The sequence below is a fragment of the Dunckerocampus dactyliophorus genome, chromosome 10 (genome assembly GCF_027744805.1).
Source record: "Dunckerocampus dactyliophorus isolate RoL2022-P2 chromosome 10, RoL_Ddac_1.1, whole genome shotgun sequence".
Classification (NCBI taxonomy): domain Eukaryota; kingdom Metazoa; phylum Chordata; class Actinopteri; order Syngnathiformes; family Syngnathidae; genus Dunckerocampus; species Dunckerocampus dactyliophorus.
In genome coordinates this window covers 16,633,445-16,657,170 of record NC_072828.1, presented here as the reverse complement: position 1 = coordinate 16,657,170, position 23,726 = coordinate 16,633,445, and the positions used below count along the sequence as shown (strand labels likewise).

At 40.3% G+C, this 23,726-nt stretch overlaps 2 protein-coding genes across 3 annotated transcripts; one reads left to right on the top strand and one right to left on the bottom strand.

Annotated features, from left to right (window-relative positions):
* The first annotated feature begins 1,306 nt into the window (after positions 1-1,306).
* Positions 1,307-8,231, top strand: nsmce1 (NSE1 homolog, SMC5-SMC6 complex component). The gene is made up of 8 exons (XM_054789749.1): positions 1,307-1,355; positions 1,555-1,681; positions 1,760-1,881; positions 2,145-2,222; positions 3,833-3,976; positions 5,117-5,233; positions 5,401-5,527; positions 5,611-8,231. The coding sequence occupies exons 2-8, from the start codon at positions 1,564-1,566 to the stop codon at positions 5,643-5,645; spliced, it is 741 nt and encodes a 246-aa protein (XP_054645724.1). The 5' UTR covers positions 1,307-1,355; positions 1,555-1,563; the 3' UTR covers positions 5,646-8,231.
* A 17-nt stretch (positions 8,232-8,248) lies between these two features.
* bsg (basigin) lies at positions 8,249-23,685 on the bottom strand. 2 transcript variants are annotated; one of them, XM_054789747.1, is made up of 9 exons: positions 23,468-23,685; positions 17,806-18,156; positions 16,597-16,765; positions 12,458-12,546; positions 12,184-12,320; positions 11,815-12,091; positions 10,092-10,116; positions 9,946-10,017; positions 8,249-9,083 (listed from the first exon to the last, which is right to left on the bottom strand). In XM_054789747.1, exons 1-8 carry the CDS (start codon positions 23,529-23,531, stop codon positions 9,957-9,959), a joined length of 1,173 nt encoding a protein of 390 aa, XP_054645722.1. In that variant the 5' UTR covers positions 23,532-23,685; the 3' UTR covers positions 8,249-9,083; positions 9,946-9,956. The 2 variants fall into 2 exon arrangements, with proteins under 2 accessions (XP_054645722.1, XP_054645723.1); XM_054789748.1 differs by lacking the exon at positions 17,806-18,156 and having other exon boundaries at positions 23,468-23,680.
* Between the last annotated feature and the right edge of the window lie 41 nt (positions 23,686-23,726).

Genomic DNA, 23,726 nt, shown 5'->3' with positions numbered 1-23,726 from the left:
GCGAGTAGTAATTTGATGTTATCCCTTTTTGAGTCAAAGGTTATCAACCGGATCTGACAAGCTCCTGTAAACAAATAAAACTCAAGATAACCTGGTGGAGTTAAGTTGATAAAGCGTCCTCTACGATCTTCTCAGCCTTTTTCAAATGCAGGACAGGCTTAAGCCCAAATGTACTGTTTTAGAAGACAAAAGACAACATTCGAAGAGTGTATTTGATCTGTGCTTGGTGATGTGAACCCTGTTTGAAGTATGAATGGCATAGGACAGTATTCCCTTTAAATAGTAAGGTTTTCTGCAAATACGGCGCCCTAGACTATATTGTATTTTTCATAGTAATGTGTTCACTCATCCTGAGCGAAGAAAGGCCCATCTGTCGATGCAGAGTTGCAATACTCGATTTCGTCACAGGGTGGCAGCCGCGATAAGAGTGGGCACGAGACAGCGCTTACTCTACGGTACTTGGCGGCGCCCGTATGATGCAATCAACAGTGTCACCCTCGTTACAGACGCCGGTGCTGACAGTTTATTAGTTGATGTTTCAGCACCGCAATAAAACATTTATGGAACACACAAAGCAAGAATCACCACCATAGGACAATTGTTCAAATACTCATTTAAAGATTTGGCCGAGATTATTGACCACATCTTTAGCATCTGTACAAGAACGACATCACTTGTAGTGACAATATGTCCCCTTTATGTCACGTCCCATTCAGCCTCATAAATTTAAATGCATGGTTTTTCTGTTCTGTTTGTGTAGTTCACGGGTGTTACCACCAGTCATACCTTCCCTATCTCAGCCATGGATGGGAAAACAAAACCCATCCTTTCAAGCATTTTTGTTCACTCAGTTGAGAATACATGGACCCTAATGACGATTAAGTGGCACAGAAAATGAATGAATGAATGTTAATGCAGTATAAGTCAATGACACTGAAAACTATTTCAATATTAATAATAGACTATATTGCAAAGTACTGGACTCATTGTATTATAAATTCTTATTTAGCATATTGTTAGCATGTTATGTTAGCATCAATCCATCCATCCATCCCATTTTCATACCTATGTTATGTTAGCATATTAAAGCATTAACAATATATTTTATTTGATGTCATTGGTATTACAATACTTTACCTTATTAGTGAATGTTAAATTGTCGTAACAGAAACTGTAATCATCATAAAATTTTATCAGACGACCAATTCATTTAGACAAACTACAGTATTTGTCGCTGTACAGTCCTCAAAGTAAATTGTATGTATCACACCGGAGCAGCAGGTGGCGCAAATGAAATTCTGGTTGGCGCTGAAAACGAAGAAGAAGAAAGCGGAAGTTGTGGTGTGTTGGCGCTGGTAATTACTTTTTTTTTATAAAGTTGTGGACTATTTATAGAATAGAAAGGTGGCCTTGTGGAAGTATAATTTAAGGGACTGCGTATTTTTTTTGTTAAGTCTCACCTTTGTGAGCGTGTTTCCATCCATCTGGTGAATGCCGTCAATAAATGGTTCGTCATATAATCAACACTGACAGTCATTCCCATTTTTGTACAAGTTAGGAGCCATGACACGACAGATGGACGACAGCCACAGACGATTCCTGCAGGCTTTAATGCGCAGTGGTATTATTGATGAGCAAACTGCAAAGGAACTCCATCGGCATTGTTGCACAATACATAATAGTGAGTCACCGCATACATCGTTGTTCGAACATATACTGTTGAGACTAATGACTAACTACTGTTCTGATTTGTTTGTAGGACGTTATGCCCCTGACCAACTAGATGACTTTATTGACACCATCAACTCTAATCTGCAGCCCCTGTTCATGCAGATTAGAAAAGGGATGTGCGAAGACAGCGGGGTGCAGAACTATGCTTTGGTGAGGGATGACATTTCTGTGCTCCATTCTCAGGCCTAACCAGAATGTTGAACTGTAAGTCAAGATATTTTAACACATACCAATCAATGTATCCTTAAGCGACAAAAGTACATTGAAATGAAAATAGAATTACAGTAATCAGTTCCACAGTCAAGCTGTCATAAATGATTGTTTCACAGCACAGGCATTTTCAACAATACTTTCTAAACCCATGACATAAAAATGTTGGTGTTGAGCATCCCTTTGACCTCAATCCTATCCAGGTTAACATGACTGAGACGGCCGTCACCAGAATGACGACTGATTATGCCGACCATGAGCTGGAGCTATTCAGGAAAATTGTGCGTTCAGTCAAATATGTAATCTATTTTTTGTTTTGTTTGTTTTATTAAAAATTATATATATATATAATAGACCTGGTCAAAATCTTAAGACCAGTTGAAAAATTGGTTGAAGAATTAGCATTTTGCACCTTTGGATCTTAATGAGGTTTTAAGTAGAGCTACAATATGCAAAAGCAAGAGGGGGTAGTGAGACAAAAAACACTTGAAAAAGTAATTTATTGAAAAGAACAATTAAACTGAAATAGGCTAATTACCAGCTGATCAAAAGTCTTAAGACCATCGCTCAAAAAACAGCAAAAAACTCTCCAAACCAGAACAAAAAATGTTCTCAGTAGGACTCAGTAATGAGTAGCTCCACCGTTCTTGTTAATCACTTCAAAAATTGGTTTGGGCATGCTTGATGCGAGTGTTTCCCAGAGGCTAGTGGGAACATTGCTCCAAGTGGTGAAGGGCATCAACATTAACGAAGGGCATCAACTGTCTGGAACTGATGGCCATTTTTATAAACTTCCCTTGCCATCCATTCCCAATTGTTCTCTTTGGGATTTAAATGAGGGGAACATGCAGGATGGTCCAAAAGAGTGATGTTACTCTCCCCGAAGAAGTTGTCCTGTTGAAAAACCCAGCTGTTACCACACAGACGAGGGCCCTCAGTCAAGAGGGATGCCCGCTGCAACATCTGCACGTAAGCGGACGCTGTTTGACGACCCTGCACCATCTGAAGCTCCAGTGTTCCACTGAATGAAAAAGCACCGCGGACCATGATGGATGCACCTCCGCTCTGCTGGGTAGAAAACATCTCAGGTGGGATCTCCTTGTCATGTCAGTAACGTTGGAAGCCATCTCGACCGTCAAAGTTACATTTTTTCTCTGAATAAAAGGTTTTCCACCTTTCAATGCCCCATGTTTTATGCTCCCTGGCAAAGTTTTGTGGCGTTGAAGGAGATGAGGTCTTTGAATTCGTTTTGTTTTTTAAGCCCTTTTCCCGCAGACGCCGTCTGATGGTTATTGCGCTGCAGTTGGCACCAGTATGGGCCTTAATTTGCTTTGAAGACCGCCCTGTGTCTTGATGGACAGCCAATCAGATCCTCCGGCTCAGCGCAGGTGTGATTTTTTTGTTTTGGGTCTACTCTTTCAAAAAATGTAGAATGACTGTCTTACTGCGCCCAACCTCAGCAGCAATGGCACGCTGTGAGGCCTTGCTTATGCAGCTCGACAATTCGACCACGTTCAAAAAGAGAAAGCTTCTTCGCTTTAGCCATCAGGAGAGTAGGACAGTGTGAATGTCTGACAAACAAATTTTGAGCAGATTTTGGCTTTTATAGCCTGTGGTCTTAGACTTTTGATCAGCTCTGATAAACAGCCTATTTCAGTTTAATTGGTTTCAATAAATTTCTTTTTCAAAATGCTTTTTGTCTCACTCCCCCTTCTTGCTTTTGCATATTGTAGCTCTACTTAAAACCTCATTAAGATCCAAATGTGCAAAATGCAAATTCTAGCAGTTTTTCAAGTGGTCTTAAGATTTTGATCAGGAGTGTATATAAAACCAAAGAAATATAAAACAGCTGAAACCTAAATTGTCCTAACAATACACTGTTCCTGTTAAGATGGACCTGATTGTGGACGCTGACTCTGGCATGGTGTCCTCCACCAATATTCTGAATTGTGCCCTCACACTGAGCAAAAAACCAAAGAAGAAAGACACGGAACAGCTGATGAATCGACTGGTGCATGACAGTTGGCTCACTGAGGTAAAAATCCCACTGCCACCAACAACAGATAACAATCCTCTTGCTTTCTATTTCTTTTCCTGTGACAGACTACATATTACTTTGAGCATATTTAAAAAAAAAATAGCGGAATAAGGTCTCCAACAGATACTCATTGTGTAAAGGCAGATTTTTCATGTATACAGCTCTTGTATTGATTGTCATTACATTGGGCATGTCTTCCAAATGATGCAATCTGTGTTTGTACACATTGTAGTTGTACATTTTAAAAAAATATATACAGTAGACGCCCCTACAACGTAAATAATCCGTTCCGAGAACGTTTACGTTACAGGGTTTTTGTTATACAAACGTAAAATAACATGTAAATAGCCTAATCTGTTCCAAGATCTTCCCAAACTCACCCCTTTGGCCCTTCAAAATATTGAAGAAGCGATTTCAATGCGTGCAAACTAGTTTAAGGGCGACTACGATGAGGAAGGGAGGTTGAAGGGGGAAGCCTGTCATTCACACAAACTCACGTACGTGCTGTATAAGTCAGCCAATGAGATGAGAGCGTAGGCGGTGCTCGGATAATTAGCCAGTGAGATGAGAGCGTAGGCCAGGGGTCACCAACGTTTTTCCTTGTGAGAGCTACTTTTACAAAATGAAAATGGCCAAGAGCTACTCATTTTTGCAACATTTATTTTCAGAGCTTATTTTAAAGCCAACAAAGCGAATATGCTTGTTTTACCAAAACATTAACAAAATGCTGGTGTCCACAACTCACATTTTGTATTTCAGAATGCATTTCTTTCTACTGTTCTTTCATTAGTAACTGAAAACCTGAATGAAAAGCAGGCTTGCGGGCACCTCATGTGGTTGTAGGGGGCTACCTGGCACCACGTTGGTGACCCCTGGCATAGGCGGTGCCCCCGATTCAAATCGAATTTCTGAACTTGCACCGACTTGACGCTTTACGTTATATGGAATTTCTTACGTAATAAGATGCAAAAACTTTACATAAATTCTTTACGTTCAGTGGGATTTACGTAAAAGGAGGTTTACGTTAGGCGAGGTACTACTATATTTACAGTAGAACGCACTGTTGTTCACATATGTTTTCTACAGTATGATGACATTTGATCAGATGAACTTGTTTGTTGTGATACTTCTCCTTAGAAACAGGGTGAATACTGCTTGTCCACCAGATGTATCATTGAAATGGAGTCATACATTCGCACCATGTATCAGGATCAGGTCAAAGAGTGTCACATCTGTCGCAACATCGCCTTCCAGGTGAACCTCTCCAATGTTTTGTTGATGTATTGTCACTCTTGTGTTCTTTTCAAAATGGCAAAGTATCGCCAAGGAACTTCTAATTACTAAGTTCAGTTGAAGACTGTCGTCTTGATGCTTTTGTGTCATGAAAACAAATGAACAGAAGTGTTTGATTTCATTTTTAGAGCCAAATCTGTGAGAATCCAGCGTGTGGAATAAAAATACACAACCCGTGTGTGGCCAGATTCTTCAGAGGAGCAACAGAGCCACGGTGCCCTGCGTGTGAGGATTTTTGGCCACATGAGATTCCTGGTGAGTGTCCATTATTTTTGCACAAGCGCCATACAGCATGCTTTTGCTGCATTATAAAAATCACTTTGGTTCTTCAATTCCAGAAATTGAGGAACGTCGGTCTTCGTCCAGCAAATGAAGACCCCTGGATTATGTTTGTTACAATAATTATACATTATTAAACACTATTATTTCATACTATACTAGTATTATACTTAATAAGTGTTGATAGATTGAGTTAGTAATACTTCTACGCATACTCCCAAGTGGAGTGTGTGGCTAGTCCACGCTTGATGGCGCTTTTGGTAAAATAGTTGATGAAACAAGCACTCTTGACAGTGTTGAAAAGTTATTCTTTAACCTATGTTTTGTATGATGTCTTTATGATTATGTTCGCAATTAGTTTTGTAACTTCTGTTTTCCCCAATACCCCAGAAGGGCATGTTCTATAACTTTCTAAACTTGTTTTGCTGTCTACTTCATGAATACGGGGTTATGCATGAAAATAAACCTAAAAGTGCTACACAGAAACTAACATGTTTATATATTTATAATGTAATTTATCTCTATTCGGTATGACAGACAATCCAAACAACCAGAACCACACTTTAAAACAACCAGTAGAATATCAATACGTATGCTCACGTGTTGTCATATAAATGTATACAATCTTAATTTAACATGGAAATAATAAATTACCATATTTTAGAATGCAGGGCTGTTCAATCTTTACCCACAAAAGGCCACATGCAGAAAAATTGAAGCAGGATGTGGGGGTCCACTTTGGTACATTCTGTACATTAAAAGATGATAAATCCAATGTAGGTCAATAAATGCTAAGCCATGTGAACAAAACATCGTTATAGGTGACTGTAGGTAAATTAGAGCAAAGCATTGAGTCAAGACAAAAGCTGTGATCGACCCATGGACCTTGGAAAGTGCAACCGTACTACAAAATATATAACTTACGCAGTGAAAATCAGTTTTGAAAGTCAACAGAATAGCCATTTACATTTTTTAGATACAAAAAGTCCAGGGAAGAAAATCAAGTGTCGTATTTTTCATGTAGGCCTAGCACTGCAGTGCAGCAGCACGCTGTGCATTCATTTTCACCCCACACTAACCACAAGAAATACACATAGCTATCATCGATGACAGGAATGTATAAAATTCACCAACATCCACTCCATATTTGAGAAAATCAATATTGTTTGGCATGATTTTGTTATAATGAAGCGAAATAGAAAATGGATGGATATCTAAATTACCAATATTTTATTTGCTTTTGTATTCACAATCAAGGCTTACATATTGAAAATAGGACAATGCAAACGCGACGTAATTCCAGGTTAAAGGACAAAAAACTTCGGCACAATCAGATTTTAATGAAATTTAGTCTGCCTGTATTAATATCCTATATAGCTTTTATCTTGTCCTGAAGCTCCGATCCATGAGTTTGAAAGGCTTAAAGTTGGACTTTTGGCTTGATGTGGTCCAACACTCTATGTAAATCAGATACAGAATTAAAGTTGAAGTAATCTACCTAACAAGCATGTATACGAATGAAAATACACCAGATATCACATGAAAAATGGCATTTTTAAAGGACGTCCCCACAGACTCTGCTAACAGAGCATGCACGCTCAGTGTCAGATTTTTGCATTGTTAAAATTGTTTTTTTTGACATTGCTAATTGACGTCACCAATTTGCATACTGGTGATTTTTGTTGCCATTCTATTGGTCCTGGGCTTTAATGTCTTTGCAGAGAGGCATTTCTTTCATTTTCTGAATCATTTCTTGTTTATTTTCTTAATTAGGCGAATAGATGCTCTGATATTTTTATGAACCATCCTTTCATGTATTCTCCATCTGTGAACGGCTTCCCCTTAATAGGCTCCACACACTGGAGAAAAAGCAGACGGTGTTGATGGAGTCCTCTTGCTAGTACCGGATTTTCCTAGGATCGGAGATAAATGCCTAAGTGATACGTTTACTCTGGCGCCAACGAGTTCCCATGCCGCTGCTTTTTCCTTTACAGGTATATCTCTAAAAAAATGTCAAATAGCTCCTGTCCGCTCATTGGTCCCGTGTGCACGATGACATGCACGATCACAAACTTTCACACGCACGAATTTCGCGTGCGTGTCGCTAAACTGGATGGTGAAAATCTCGCGGAGGTTCCACTGAAAATGAATGGAGTAGAGGCGATGTCGCCACCCGTGTGTAATTAAAAAAGGAACTGGTGGACCACTGGTGAGCATGCCCACAACTTCTTTTACTATTTTTGTGTATAGCTTTTCTTTACGCATTTATGTTACCTGTTGGCAGTTTAGCCGCTTTCTGTATTCCCGCGACCTCATTCCTGAGTTCTGTGAGCTGTGTGACTTCTATTGTACAGCTTTTGTTCAGTGTAACGCTAACATTAGCATTCAAGCTAACTGTATGGCGATGTAATATATTAATAAGCATCATATTGACTTAATTTCCTTATTGAATTCTGTATTTGATGTGTCTTTGGCTAATCATTGTTTATGTGTAATTAGTTACACTGATTGACCGATTATTTCAGCGATTTTTTTTGTATTTGTATGTTGTGACAGTAGCACAGCATAAAGCCTTATAAATAGCAGTTTACCAGCGCTTGTTGCCACTGAAATAAATCCACCAGAGGACAACCTGCCGTGTTGTTTGACTTGAGCACATGTATAGGCACAATTTATAGTGAAAATCAGACAATGGTGTAAAATCATATACCTTTATTCAGTTTGTGCAGGTTGTACAACAGATGGTAACATGTTCTCGGAAAGTACAACTCACAAATCTGGCTAAGATTTTTAATTGTGTTAACAGCAACATCCAATCACAACACACAACTCAGGCAAAATGCTTCATGGGTTTGTTTTTTGTGACCCCGCCCTTATGCCCCCGTTTTAATTTAGATGTGATGTGAGTTGAAGTAAAACATCTTTACATAGTGAACCGCTGTTAAATTTTTGAAGTTGGTCCTTCATAATGTTTGCTTTTCTAAAGAGTGTACAATGAAAGTCTAAAGACATTTTTCCTATGCAAACAAAAAAGCAAGCAAAATACAGTCTTTTTAAATGACAAAGTGTTTTAAAGATTACAAAGATGGTGCTTGAATGTTTTAAAGATTGGTGCTTGTTATGCTGAAGTCTAAAACTGCTTTGAGGAGTTTGCAAAGCATTTAAATCCAAATGTGATGCCATAATGGCAGTGGTGGTTCACACATGAAAAAGACTGCTCTAGTTGTAGAAACAAGAACAGGAACCTAAGCGCTAACGAAGCATTCCTCACTTTGGTTTTAAACAACACACTAGGACGGCAATGAAAGTCATGCAATATTGGGCCCTGTGGCCTTCAAGCAAGGAAGTATTTCACACACTAAGCTCTCTGGCTGCACAACATTGTGAAGGTTAGAAAAAAAGAGGAAAGCAGCCGTTGTCTTCAGAACATTAACACTCGAGCACGAAAAAGGTTATTTGACATTGCAGGGTGCGCGGGACGAATGTTCCGCGCTACAGCTTGGACAAGAGTGCCGCTGTGTGGATGTTCCATCTAAATGAAGAAACACAGAATATGAGGATATATGTCAACACTTATCAATTTATGTTTCCATCATTTCCTGTAGACATTGTTATAGATGTAAAATGTACAAACAATGAGTGAATGGAGAGAATAATGTTGGTCTAAAGCCGGTTTTAAAAATGTGAGGTGCCGGAAGACTTTAGAGAAGATGCAGCAGCTTCAGAAAAAGCAAGAAAACCATTTTTTATACCTACTAAAGCTAACTTCAGTTTTGTCACAGTGAGAAAGGGGAGGGGATGGTCAGAAAACTTGTGTTCCAGAAAATCTGTTTTTCAGAGGGGATGGAGGCAGCTTTTCCTCAGACAAAATTGGCCACAAGTGTAATTTCCAGCAGCTAATTTATGGCTAAAAAAAAAAGTTCCCATGATGCTTAGAGTGCAGCTTCAGGAAGTAGTTAAGTGGACGCTAATATCTGGTTTTGAGCGACCGTGTTTTGACCTGACACATCTTAAGGTAAGTTTGATGAAGTGTAGAATTACTACAGTTTTGTTCCCCTGATGAAGGCCGGATGGCTGCAACATGTTGGGGCTGAATAAGGTCCATTTAGACATGCCATAGAAAAAAATAAAGGCATTTTAACAGGGTTATTGGATTTTTGCAGTTTTTGGTCATTTCCTATCCCTATTCCAAAAGAGGGCCTCTTGTGACGTCTCCACTTTTTGGAGGTCCTGGTAGCGTTTCTCAATTTGATGGTATTTATGATAAGCTGTGATTTATAATGTAGTGTTACACTTACAGGTCTTAAGTGTGTACTAACAATTACAGTAATAGTGTTCCATTATGAAAAAACACTGAAGCACTTTAGCAATTAAGACTTGAAGCACGTACGTACCTTTTGAACATCTAGTTGGAATTCCTTTGCCTCACGTTCTTGTCTTTGTGGTTGGCAGTAGAGTTGCTCTTCCTGAAACACACAAGCAGTGTGATTGGGCCCAATGCAGAGCGACAACAAAGGAAAAGGTGCTGACATGTACTTACAAAGGAGCAGAGCCTGAGTCGTCATCTGGGGCACCGCAAGAGGATGGGGAGGTCAGACAAACAAGAGTCAGTGAAAAGCGAGTAAGTAGGTGTGTGTGTGTGTGTGTGGCGGTGGGTGCGTGTGTGTGTGTGTGCGTCTTGTGCATGCCACTCCAGCCCTCACAAATGATTGCAATCCTAAAATGATAAATCTTCTGCAAAGTGACTCCAATGAGGTTAGACAAAAATCTGAACATGACTCAAAGCATGCCTGGTTGTTGCATCTTACACAACACAAACCTTTTAGAAAAAAAGCAATAATATGCATAGCAACGCATTTATAAAGCTCATTTAGTCAAATGGTACAAAATGTCTTTAAAAAAAGAAACCTCAAAGCATCACAGAGGCTCATGCAGCGCGAGAACAGGAAAGGAAGACTGCAGGTGGGAGCTGAATATCAAATGTGTAAAATGGCAGCACTGACAGGTGGCGAGATGACACCACAGCGATGTATGAACAAACTAAAGCAAGGAGGGATGTCTCTGCGGTCCAATGATTCACTGTCTTCAAGAGGACTTACTGCTTCATCATGCAATGAGGACAAGATGCAGAAGACATGCAAGCAATGCCTCGAACTCGTCATCCTTGGAGGTTTTATGTCACGTTGTTTGTCTCGTTTGACTCTTTCATTGGCTCAGACATGCATTTAAAAAATACAAATAAAAAAAGGGCCAATAAGGAATAACGAAAAGGAAGCTGTATATGTCTTTGTGCTACAGGGCCAGTGAAAGAGTGACCACATCTTTTTAAGCACATTCCTTTTACAGAGGTGGTGACCAAGAGAAGTTCATTCGATTTCAAAGCACGCGGCCACCTCAGCTCAACCACTTCAGTCTCTCATGCAGTTCATATTCACTTACCAAATGCAAAATCAGCAGCGAACAGAGAAGTCAAAATGTAAACAATAAAAAAATAAAATAAAAAAAGAATCGTTGTACACAGAAAGCTGAAACTAAACTCTGGGAAAAATTCTACCAGGAAATGCAAATAATGACAAAAACAAAACAAAACAGGAGTTTATACTAAAATGCATGCCTCTAGATTGGAAATATGCACCATGACGGCAAATCAATGCTTTCAAAGTGCCCCTAGTCTGCCTACCCTGGGATTTTGGGGACATTAAAAAAACATTTTTTTTAGGTCCAAATTTAAAAAAGAAAAGTAGGCAAACTGGTTGGCCACTTGACCGGTAAAGGAAAAGACCAATGGGGCTTGCAAAATGCATCATATATATATATATATATATACACACTCACCCGACACAACATGCAGTACAGCTGCACAATTGTATGGGGTCCAACACAAGAGCTGCCTGCTCAGTTTTAACTGACACACAATTAGAAAAAAATGTAAGAACAGAAAAAAACTTTTAAATGTTTATTACTGTGGCTGTAGTTTGCAGTGGTGTTAAAAATCTTATAACATACTGAGAATATGTAGCAACTCCAACCACAACAAAATACCTCTATGAAAGCTCATTTAAAACTGAGCATAACCAGACAACTCTTGTATTGGAGCTCTTTAGATGCAGGCGTACCTAATGAAGTGTCCAGTGAGTATTACTGACTTTGTCGAATTATTATTTGTATGCCAATACATTGGCAGGCATCTACTACCTTTAAATAGGATAGGAAATTCCCACTAAAAGAAGCCAAATGGAGGAGTCAATGCATCACGTACGTACCGTCTGTAATCTCATCAGGCTTTCTCCTCTTCTCGTAGATGAGGATGATTGTGACCAGGATGATGACCTCAGCCACGATGCCAAGGAAGGGCCAGAGAGCAGCGAGGCGGCTGCGCACCCGCAGGTGGATCTTATCGGTGCTGGTGCCAATATCGTTGGTGCCGGCGCAGGTGTAATCACCCACGTCGTCCTCGATGCTCAGGTCACTGATGGTCAGGGTGGTCTTGTTGGGGGTGCTCTTAATCTCATACTTGTCATTAGTGCCGTTGATAATGGGCTGCGTTGTGACGATGTGAGTCATGATCATCATTTAGCAGCATTGCAACAGACATGCTCGTCTAGAATGTGAAGTTTAGAGAGCCGCTTTACCATTTGGCCGCCATCTTGCTCCTTGAACCAGTTCCAGTCAGTGGGTAGTGGGTAGCTGTGGCTCACACACACCATTACACCTTTGTCCCGCTCGTTTCCATGCTCAGAGTGCTTGTAGGCCGCAACGTGGGGGATGGCTGCAGGCGGGAGGAGAAATGTGAGGAATACGGACCATGGCAAAACATAGCTAATTCCCAGCTTACAACATACTACACTGTTGTTAATCAGCTCATTACTGCAATTTCTGCTACGTAGGCTATTTCCACGCTCTTACTTTTGACTTCAATTGTCTGCTGCACCACTGGGTCGCTCAGGAAGACACATTCATATTTTCCACCAGAGCTGTGGGTGATCTTCTCCAAACTGGGGATTGAAAGAGGTTGGGTGTGGGGGGGTGGAGACATAATAGAAAATGTCATGTTAGTGGGAGAGTTCCTTGTTGTTTTACTTCCGGGGGCTGACATACTGACACCTAGTGACCAGTATAATACTACATATCAGTGTATCTTTGAATGTGTTTTCTGAATATTTGGTATTAAGTTCATTTAGTCATTTTTATGCTTGAAGATGCTTAATTTAAAGCAAAAATACATTACCTTAAACGTGCATATTTTTAAGTGAAGCTGCAAAATTCGAAGCGCGACTAACAAAGAATGAAAATCAAGCTAAAGCATTTAATTTTTTTTTTTTTTTTTTTTTTTTTAAGAGCACAGCTGATGTAGATCCATACAAATAAACAGATCTCATTTGCCACTTTTTACACCTCACACATGGTTGGTGTGCAACAACAGTACCTCTGTTTAGTGACACAAAGGAAGAAAACAAACATTTGTATTTTCTTGGGTCTGATGGACTACAAGATGGTGCTTTTGTAGATGAATTTATCCATCCCAGACTATTTACTGGAAAAGGAGAGAAATAATTACTAAGACATTATTACATTATGTTTATGGCTATGTGTTTATAAATCCTCAACTTAGACAGGCTGACTAGAAATAAGACAATTTTTTTATGAGATACTGAGTTTTTGCAGTGTTCAAAGTATAAAGACACCTTCTGTAGTGGAACACATTACTCTCATCAACTAAGTGAGACACACACTTGTTCCATTACACAGTATTGTCTGTTAGAAATGAGCAGCTACTGATTAGTGAGCTAAAATTATTTTATTTTCCATCTTACCTCACAGCACTGTGTTTTTGCAGATGCAATAAACCCTGTATGAAGTGTCACGTTACGTAATTGATGGTTTTTCAACAAAACCAGGTAAAAGTTATGTTTTATGTTCAGCTTCCAATTTGTCATTTGTATTATTTTTGCATCATTTTCTGCATGTAAAACTAGTTATTGTCTAAAATGTGTTTTGTGTTAACATTTTGGGTGTCTGGAATGGATTAATTGGATTTACATTATTTTCTTTGAGTCAATTTGCTTTGGTTAGAGTCCATTTTGGTTTGAGTCTGAGATGAGACAAGCTCATTACTGCACGTAATGGGATGCACCTATTCAGTCTATACCGTAAAAAAAGCATTCTGAAAAATAATCCAAAAACCGCCAACAACGCTCATTTACATATGTGACCTGCATATTAACCAAGCTACAGCGATGTTGTCGTTAACATTGTTAGGCTGAAGAACTATGTTACTGGTGCATTGACACTAAACCACACCACACCGAGTAGCTACTAGCCGGGTAGCAACTAGCTTCACCACACGCTCGCTTGGAGTGCGGCAGTGGTGTGCTTGCAATGCCTCAGGCCACTCCCGAAAGGCAACGTTACATATTGGAGCTGCCGCTACTGCTGCTGTGTTTTAGAGTTTGTAAAAAGTTGACGCTAGGTGTAGCATTCGTTGCCATGTGAAATCAATGCGCCCATGAAGGAAGTTCCGGTAACGCTTAAAGAAAAACTGCACTTTTTTTGGAATTTTGCCCATCATCCACAATCCTTATGTGAGACATGAACACATGTGTCTTTCATTTAAAAACAGATAAAGAGACAGCTCATTACTGCATGTATGGGCACCACTTATTCCGGGTACACTATAAAGTCTTCTGAAAAACCCTCCAAAAAGCGCCAACAATGCTCCATTTACATATGTGATGTGCATATAACCAAGCTACAGCGACATTGTTATTAACATTACGCCGATCGAACTTGTTAATAGTGCATTTAGACTTAGCCAGGACACATCGGCTAGCTACTAGCTCCACCACAGACTCGCCTGCAGTGTGTCAGACCATTACAAAAAAGGTAAGGCTACATATTAGCGCTCACACCTCTGATTTTATTTTTTTATTTGAGTTTGGAAAAGTTAACGCTAGTTGTAGGCGTTTGGTTCTATATTGCTATGTGAAATCAATGCGTGAAAATGGCCAAACACGCAAAAGTATTACATGTTATCATGAATGTACCTGCTACTACACGGTCACAGCATGTACATAAACCCATATAACCTTGGACGTGTTTTAAATAGCGGCCTTTGTAGGCGGCATAGGTGGATCCTACGTGTAGTACTGAGCTGAATCTTTTTATGTTTTTATAGATTTAGAATGCACAGAAAAGAGAAAGATGCAGCCGCGCATCTCTCCTGCCAGCTGAGACTTCTGTCTCCATCATTGCACCACCCACGGCGCCATCGGATTGGTTAAGCAAGCCACAGCACGCGTTAGTGGCAGAGCCAATCTGGAGCTGAAGCTTGTTAACTCCCTGCACCTTTTGTTGTTTGAACTTAAAATAATGATAAGTTACATATAAATGTTAGTTTATTTACTGTGAAAACATTTCAGGGAGCTGTTTTTATTCAACTTTTAAGAGATGCTTCTGACTCTAGGAACGCTATGCTCTTCTGGAGCTATTTTTCTATTTGTTTGGCTAAATAAACATGTTTTAGGCAGTTAAAGTTATGTGTTTGTATCGGTCCATCTCAACAAAATACTGTATTACATGTTATCATTAGGGTTGGGCATCGAGTCTCGAGCATGGATGGGAGCCGAGATTAACATTGCTATTCTCCCAGGATCGTGAACATTTTTTAAAATTTCGATTCCTAGTTTCGACACTCACTTCACAAATAGGCGCAACGAAGAAGATGGTGAGCACCAACAAAGACGTTCGGCTTACCATCATTAAAAAAAAGCGGTCGGTTCATTTATGCAAAGGAGGGTCAACATGATTTAAACACCTCCGGATTCATGGTGTGGAAATGACAAGAAAACCTGATGGGTTACGTCAGACTTCCTCGAAGCAGTCCAAATCAGGGATGACTTGTCAGTTCAATGTAAATAGCCCCATCAAGTTTATTCATGTGCACGGCTAGTCTCGTTGACCAACACTCAAGACACCTCAACCCACACGACACACTTCCGGCCTTCAAAATAAGAGCTCCGTTGGAATAACAAAATAAAGGTGTCATAACAAATTGCTTACACCAACATTGAGGCAACAAAGTGTACTACTGCTAAGTCATAACATTAACCCGTGTACTTGTCATAGACAAAGAGACTTGTGTTCATGTCTCACATAAGTTTAGAATAAATAAAGTGGAGGCTAACTAGTTAGCTCGGTAGCATGCTATGCTTAAAGCGGCGACCATCTCCTGTGCCCATGCAGTGAGCCTGTAGCCTGCATAAGAGTTTCGCAACGTGGTATAAACAAAGAATAATAGGAGTGTGACTATAGGGGTGTTATTTCATGTCTACAGGGCTCTAATAATGGTAAAAAAAAAAAAGTAAAAAAAAAAAAAACCCTATTTAGAAAGTCAACAGGTTTTCTACAGCTACGAAAACGTTCCATTACTATTGAATCCTCCTTTACGGAAATTCAATTATCACGGTCAGGTCTAAAACCAGTTAATCGCGATAAACGAGGGCCTGTGAATGGTTGTTTTGTCTACATGCCTTTCACCCAAAGTCATCTGAGATAGGCTCCAGCTTACCCATAACACTCATGAGGACAAGCAGTATAGAAAATGGATGGATGGACAATCTGTAGGGTTGCAATCAAGGGAAAGGGGGAAGTTACCATAGCAGAGTGGCATTTATGGCTAGCTGGCCACAATCCCCCTTCTTTATCCAGCAGAAGACTACAATTCATTCATTTGTATACTAAAAGTGTAGGGATTGAACTATAAAGCTACTAATCCACACAATAAAACAATCACTATTGTGCTTTTGTTTAGCTTGTGTTCAACGGCTCTTCTACCTTCTCTTGCCAAATAGCAAATTAAGGTCAGGGCAAGCGCCAAGACCACGAGCAAAGCTGCACGTCTGCACAGTCCGTCTTTTTCTCTGCTAGTCAAGAGTGGCAAGCGCCTTGGGGAAATTGGCCCCTAGCTCTGCTGCTAATGCCGCAGCGAGGCACAGCGTTGTGGAATAAACTGGCAGTGTAGGGTGCATGAAAAGTGAACCACTCACTGGAGGACTGTGTAGTGATCGGCGGTTGTGGACTCGGAATTCTCAATGACTTTTCCATTGTGGGTCCAGTGTGAGCCCTTGACGACAAGAGTGGTATCGGTCAAATTGCACCTGAGGGTGGCTGAGGTCTGGTTGTTGACCTCAGTGGGATCAGTGATGATAGTTGGGGCTAGGGGAAAGAAGGAAATGAAAGGCATTAAGCCTTCTCATGTTAAAACTATACTAAGCCTGTAAAAGAAAAATGCCACTTAAATTATTGACATATTATAGGTGTACTTACTTACAAGTATATAAGTGGTTGTCAAAAATTAGAAGCACAGTGGAAGTTGATACACAAATACTAATGTTCAATAAAAGATGGAAACAGCTCCACCCACCGGTAGTGAAGCCAAAAAAAAAGATGGGGTTTGTAGAGGAAAGCTAATAGATGTCAACTAAAAGGTCACAAGGGAAAAAAAAACATAAAAGCAACAAGAAGGGTGGAGAAGAGTTATTGGATTCGAGTCACACGGCACAAAAAGCATTCAGTCGCATGACAGCAACATAACAATGCTTCTTGGCTGACTGAAGTAATACGAGTCAACAAGGAAGGGAAATGGCTACTGGCTGAGCATACTTTCACATACCTTCATTTATAAATACAATTACCAATTTTAGTGCTAGGACACCAACACTGGTAGCCAAAAAGAATAGTTGGTAAGCCTTACATACACAGATACTGTATATACACAGTACTGTTCAAAATGAGGCCACCCTGTTGTGTTTGTATTTGTGTCAATTGTCTTTTAGCTAGCAGGCTTCTTCCTGGTTCATAGTGATTAGAGGGTTGGATAGTTCCATTAATGCCAAAATATCCTGTGAAAAAGGTCATGAAGACTACTAACACAGCCAGTGATGCCAGTCTTGAGTACATTAGTGTACATAAATGTCTAAAATAGGGATGGGCATTGGCAGAAATCCAACCTTATGACCCGTATTAAATCATACTGCTACCTTGGCACAGGAAAAGACAATGGATTAAGACAGAAGTCCTGTATTAAGAGGATTGGTGGTAAGGAGTAGTAGGGAGTCTACCAACGCTTTATGGAGCAGGTTCTGCTTCACTACAGGGCTGATTGAGGGAAGGTTTGGACCAGGAGGAGTGAGTGGTATGTCCAAGGCTTCACTAACAAGGAGACACTTGGACCGGACTCTCCTCGGGCCACTCACTTTCGATCACAATAATGTTTGCTTGCGAACGGATCCACTTGATTTTTGGTGTCTTCCTCAGCTCATTGCGGTCGGGGTCGTTGGAGGCGCGGCACTCATATGTGCCAGAGTCGTCGAGGGCGAGGCCCGTGAGGTGAATGGTACTGGTGGCGTGCGCTATATACGTGGCGTTTATCTGCACGCGGTCGCCCCGTGCGCCGTCAAAGAGCTGTGTGACGGTTTCGTTGGGCTCCTGGCCCTCTATGAACCACCACTGCACCTCAGGGATGGGGCTCCCTATCACCTCACAATGCAGCTCGGCGCTGTCGTCCACCAGCTTCGTGACGGAGAGGGGAGACTTGATGAAGCCGGCTGGGCGTCAGTTACAGGCAGTCCAGCATATGCCAAGATTTTAACATGTTTTTGTGATATGGTGGGGTGAGAGGGGTTCAAGCAAAGCCAGGTGATTTCAATGGATTGGTGATAATAAAGGCGGTGATGGGAAAAAAACAAGACAGGTTGGAAAGAGAAAGAAAAAAAAAGATTAATAAAACACAATGAAATGGAAACATGAAAGACAGAACACAACATGATTTGCACATAAATGAGAAATGCAATTACTAACCAAATTAATTGCAACAAGACCAACAACAGTGTCAAGTATGGATGTTAAAAAAAATGTTAAGACAGCTTTACACAATTGCTTATGAAAGTGATATCATGAAAAACAATAAAGCAAAGCAAATGAAATGGAAATTAAAATAGAAAAATTTGTCTTTCAAGCGCATGCACAGACATTTGTCCGCCTCTTAATACTAAAAAAACAATGGTGAGATGTCTTTGGGATGTAATTGGAAATTAGAACCCAAAATATGAAGTGTAATTTTGCCCTATGCATCAGTCAAGAAAACAGAACAGGAGAAGGCAAGCCAACTCTGACATTGTCTGTTCAGGGGAATAGTGTGTGTGCAAGCATGCAATTCAACACTGATGAAAATGTACACTTGATGGAAAATGGCGGCGAGGCATAGCCCTAGGAAGTGTGTACAATCTCTTTTAAATGTGTACTTTATGACAAGTTATGAACGGAAGTAAAAAACAAGAAATTGTGTGTGTTCTTTTTGTGCCCTGGTTTGTCAGGGTGCCGCTGAATCAGCAGTGCAATGCAGAGAGAAGGAAACACTTATCGCCAACACATCCTATTGTTCCACAATGTTTTGTTTCCACAGGCATTAGCAGGCAGAGCAGTTTTCTTTGGCCCCTCTATGGTGGGGGTGGGGGACCATGGGGCTAAAAGGAGGTCAGGCTTGATATACTGTACAATTGGGTGGATCCTGGATGGAACTGTCATGCTGCAAGCCAAAAAAGCAAAAGGCAAGGCCCTCTTTACACAGCGCTATCAGCAAGATCCTTCAGGGGCATGAAGCTTGGATAAATGAGAGCTCAAACTAATTGGATTACTTGAAAGAAAGTGGATTAGTCGTAAACAAGGGCCGTAATCTCTGGATGTTATCATGTGACCATTTTAATTTAAGGTGCCGCGTTTAACAAAAGGTCACCTTCATAGCACATGCGGGATTTATGAAAATTACATATCAATTACATGTATGTGATCAGCGACAATGTTTTTATCTACCGGAGGCAACCAAGTCCTGTAATTATCAAGAATTATCAGCATAAATAGTACCATTATCAATAAAAATGTTTAAAAAGGGTATTTTTGTATATTTTTATAGCTTTCTGCTCATCCCCGACTCCGTTTAGGAGCTCACTGAAGGAACTTAAAAATATATACTGTAAATTTTGCCTTTGACAAAAGGCAGGATTGCAAATGTTATTTTTCTTAAACTGCAGTACCTCCCCGGAAGTCTTTTGGCCAGCCTCACCATTTGAAAACTGAACAAGCAGAAACACAAGCCATATGCCTTCATAGCTATTGCTGTTACTGTATATGTGTACATTATTTATATCTTGGAGCATACTTCATCAATTCCATGACTGATATTCACATGTAAATACTTTTAAATAGGGATATGCAGGAGAACCATAACCGTACTCGCTAACGGAATCGCGGAATTGGGCAATAAAAACGGAATTTAATTTTTTATGTGGAATCTCGCGGATATTGACAGTGTGAATGAAATGCTGTAAATGTGAGAAGAAACATTAGCATGGGGAAATATTTCCCCAGCAGACCAATCATTCATAGCGGCATGTCTTTACAAACACTACCCTGCCCCCTCCTGAACTAAACATGTAACTGGAAACATGGACTAAGCTGGCGAAAAAACTTTGAAACTCTTACTTGTCACCGAGCGTGAGCGCACGTACAGCAATAGCCAGTGTAAGCTGGCTGGGTTAGCTTACTTTAGAGGAGCATGCTAGTGCGGCTGTGTGTGTGCCACTCAGGCTGTATGAGTTGTGCTTCAGTGCTTGTTAATGTAACCGAGCATTTTAGGATAGCCGCTGACGTCATGCAAGTGTGCGAAATAAGGACGACAAGAGGCACTCAGCTAGATAGCTTACTTAGCAGTAGTCAAAACACATTTTCGACACACGCCACACTTCCAGCCTTCAAAATAAGAGCGGCGCACATCCTGCCTCTAGTGGTAATAAAATAAAAGGTGTTATAAAAAAAATAGCTTACATTAATAAAGCTATTACAATTGCATCTGCAACTGCGTCTTCTTTAACCACAAGCACGGATATGATCGTTTGTTGAGGATTTTGTAGCAATGAAAAGTTAGCGGAGCTACAGCTGTTTCTGAAATACTGGGCCAAATTGTCTAATGATGTATTGCATCAATAAATGTAAGGATTTTTGCATTTATTTAACAGTCATTTTATTCACTGACACAAAAAACACAACCTGTAGTGATAAAATAAGTGTCAAAAGTAAAAACCGGAATTAAAAAATGAAAACCGGAAAAAACGGAAATTGGGGGAATAAAAACGGAATTTGAAAAATAAAAAAGACAAAGCGGATTTCATAGAGCCCTAGGTATATGTGCTTTATCTTCATAGCGAGCCAATGTTTGTATTGCATATATCAGTGGGGTGAAAATTAACTGAGGATTTCTTCATCTTCTTCAGGATAACAAAAAAAAGACAAGTCTGCACAGTCCTCAGGCAATGCTTGCAAATATTGACATTTCTACACCGAACTGGAAAAGCAAATACAATGTCATGGTGGCGTATACTGGAAAATAGACACCAGTGGTATCGGCAAGAGGGAAAACATTGAGGCAACATGAAGATGTACAAGGCCAAGATGGGAGGGGGTGAACTTCCTCTTGCCATAAGCCAACTTACAGAAAACTCAATAGATTGAAACTTCATTTTTTTTTAATTTTAGATTAAGTGTACCTTCCATAGAAATCATGAATGTGATGTGGCAGGTAACACCCTTCTCAAAGTCAGGCCACAAACCTTTTTGTGTATTAAAGGATAATTTAATCAAGTAAAACAGGTAAAGCTGCTGGACTGACGAATGGTGTTAACGTGCCCTAAATCTTTATGGAACACGACACATAAAAATTACTGGGCCGTCTGAAAAGACCCGACCACATCACAGCCTAGTTTGCAAGGCAAAGTTAAGCAATATAAAAATGAAAGGGGATTTCTAATAGCTCCCATGTGAAATTCCTAAATTAAAAAAAAAACGATCATGGCTTGTCCTGGCGCTGTTACGCTGTCGCATTTTTGTATCCTTGTCAAAACATATTCCTCCCTGTCGTCCTCAATGAACCTAAGATTAATTTACAGTATTCCAGGTGCCCTACAGCCGCGTACCTTCTGCCTTCAGTTAGCAGCAGAATACTGTAAGAGCGGAGTAAACATTAGCGGCAGCTCTGCTAGCTCGTAGTACCTCCCGACATGTCTGTTAATGCTGTTAATGTCGACTGTCAAACAGTCCGTGATAGTAAAGGCATGTGTGTGATTGAGAACGAACACGTAAAAAAATCAATGCACTTGTTTTATTGGAGGGAAGCGCGCCAAGGTGGCGGCTAGTTAGCTTGCCATAACAAAAAGTACAGAGAGTTAGCTCAGCAGCAGCTCCTGTAACATTAAATAAAAACTTATGTAATAGCTCCCAGAATTTTTTCAGTCTTCATCTTAGCGGACTTCCCTGCGACAAAACAAGACTGAATTTAATTTCTTACTCACTCTCATAATCACACACACAGACTTCTACAATCACGGACTGTTTCCACATTGATATTACCAACAGCATTGTTTCAAGTGATTCACGGACATATCGGGAGGTACTACGAGCTAGAAAAGCTGCCGCTTGGGTTTACTCCGCTCTTAACGTTACGTTATTGTAGTAGTCGTGAGTTGGGAGAGTTTTTCATGTGACTTTCACACAAACACACACTATTCTCCACATTGCGTACAGTCTCCCCATGGCTAACACATGTTCGCCAGGTCGGCGAACTAATGTTATGGTACGCTAACCAGCCTCCACCTTGGTGTGATTCCCTCCAGTAAAAGTGAATTGAGTTTTTTATGCAATCTCTCTCAATCACACACATGCTTTTACTAACACAGACTGTTTGACTGTCGACATCATCAGTAGCCTTCTTTGCCCCTTTGCTGGGTTCTGTGGGGGAAAAAAAGGGCACCAAATGCTTCTGGATGTTCTGTTACAGCTCAGGTGCAGCAATTTTGCAAGGGCACCAGAAGATCTCACGGGAGGCGCAGCAGCTTGAGCAAAATTAAGAAAAAAAATTGTTTTGAAACCTGCGAATGTAATCTAGTTTTGTTTAAAGGCAAAATTAATTGATTTTCAGTTCCTACTCTAACAGAGCCTGGGGTGAGTAGAAAACATACAAAGTATGCTCCAGAAATTCCCTTTTTCAGAGAGTAGGGGAGGCCCCAACTGTATTATGTTCTCTGTGGAGAGGCTTACTGTGACACTTTGCAAAACACTGCTATACAGATGTAAAAAAATAATAATAATCTACCTTTAGAAAGACATTTTGAATGGCACTGTAATTTACAGTATTAACAATGTGACACAGGGCAGTTTTACAGTACTGTAAACTACACCAACTATTATCAACATATTAACACCAGTGTCTCCGTGAAAAAAAAACTAAGCAGTATTACCTTTGTAAAGCAAGACATTGATGATAGTAAACGTAATGGTGTGGCATACTGGACGGCATTTTCATTTCAAATCTTACGGTTGATTAAGTATGTGACAAACGGTAGATCAGTACTGCTAATATTTAGCAACCTTAGCAGACCATTTAGCAGACAGCGAGCGCTCCGATGACTGTGACTAGAGCAACGCGTCCAGAAATTATCTTTGAAGCTAACACGACCTATTACGTAACCGTCACGTATTATTGCTTTAATGACGTTGGTGACTACAATTAAAGGAACCCTCCAAGGTGATGGTTTTAATCTTACAAAGAGTGCCATTTAACTATTAGGGCTAATGAGTTTCAACGGCAGCGAATTAGCATGACATGTTGCTAGCCAGTGGAGCTAATATTTATGATCCAAACGCTGGGGGTGGATTTTCTTTAAAAAAAATCAATGCTTGTATGCATTTAGGAAAAAGAGAGCAACAACAGTAGCGCTGAAGAGCAAGGAGTAAGAAAAACAACATCCCATCGAGGACAAAGTCTACATCTTCGACCAACATGGCTGACAGGGTGGAAAAAACGCTTACCTGTGGCCGCGTTCGCTCGCCAACAGCTCAACATAAGTACACCGACAGCCCATAATAACTTCATGGTTAATAATTTAGTATGTGCCAAACTATACGTCGGGATGTATTTGTCGTGGCTTTTCTCCGCTGAACTTCCAGTCGGGTGTTGCAGCACTTAATGTTCCGACAACGGAGTGTTTCTCCTCGTCCTCTAGATGCACTTCACGCAAACACGCCCAGGGTAGCACGTACGCATTACGTGCCATAAATGGGCGTGGTC

Bases quoted from the DNA above. Each gene is read 5' to 3' on its own strand.
- nsmce1 (XM_054789749.1), top strand. From the start codon at position 1,564: ATGACACGACAGATGGACGACAGCCACAGACGATTCCTGCAGGCTTTA. The intron at 1,882-2,144 runs GTGAGGGATGAC...AATCCTATCCAG, and splicing joins GGGTGCAGAACTATGCTTTG to GTTAACATGACTGAGACGGC. The intron at 2,223-3,832 runs GTGCGTTCAGTC...GTTCCTGTTAAG, and splicing joins TGGAGCTATTCAGGAAAATT to ATGGACCTGATTGTGGACGC.
- bsg (XM_054789747.1), bottom strand. From the start codon at position 23,531: ATGAAGTTATTATGGGCTGTCGGTGTACTTATGTTGAGCTGTTGGCGA. The intron at 18,157-23,467 runs GTAAGCGTTTTT...ACTGACGCCCAG, and splicing joins GCGAGCGAACGCGGCCACAG to CCGGCTTCATCAAGTCTCCC. The intron at 10,117-11,814 runs GTACGTACGTGA...GCGGTGCCCCAG, and splicing joins GCCTGATGAGATTACAGACG to ATGACGACTCAGGCTCTGCT.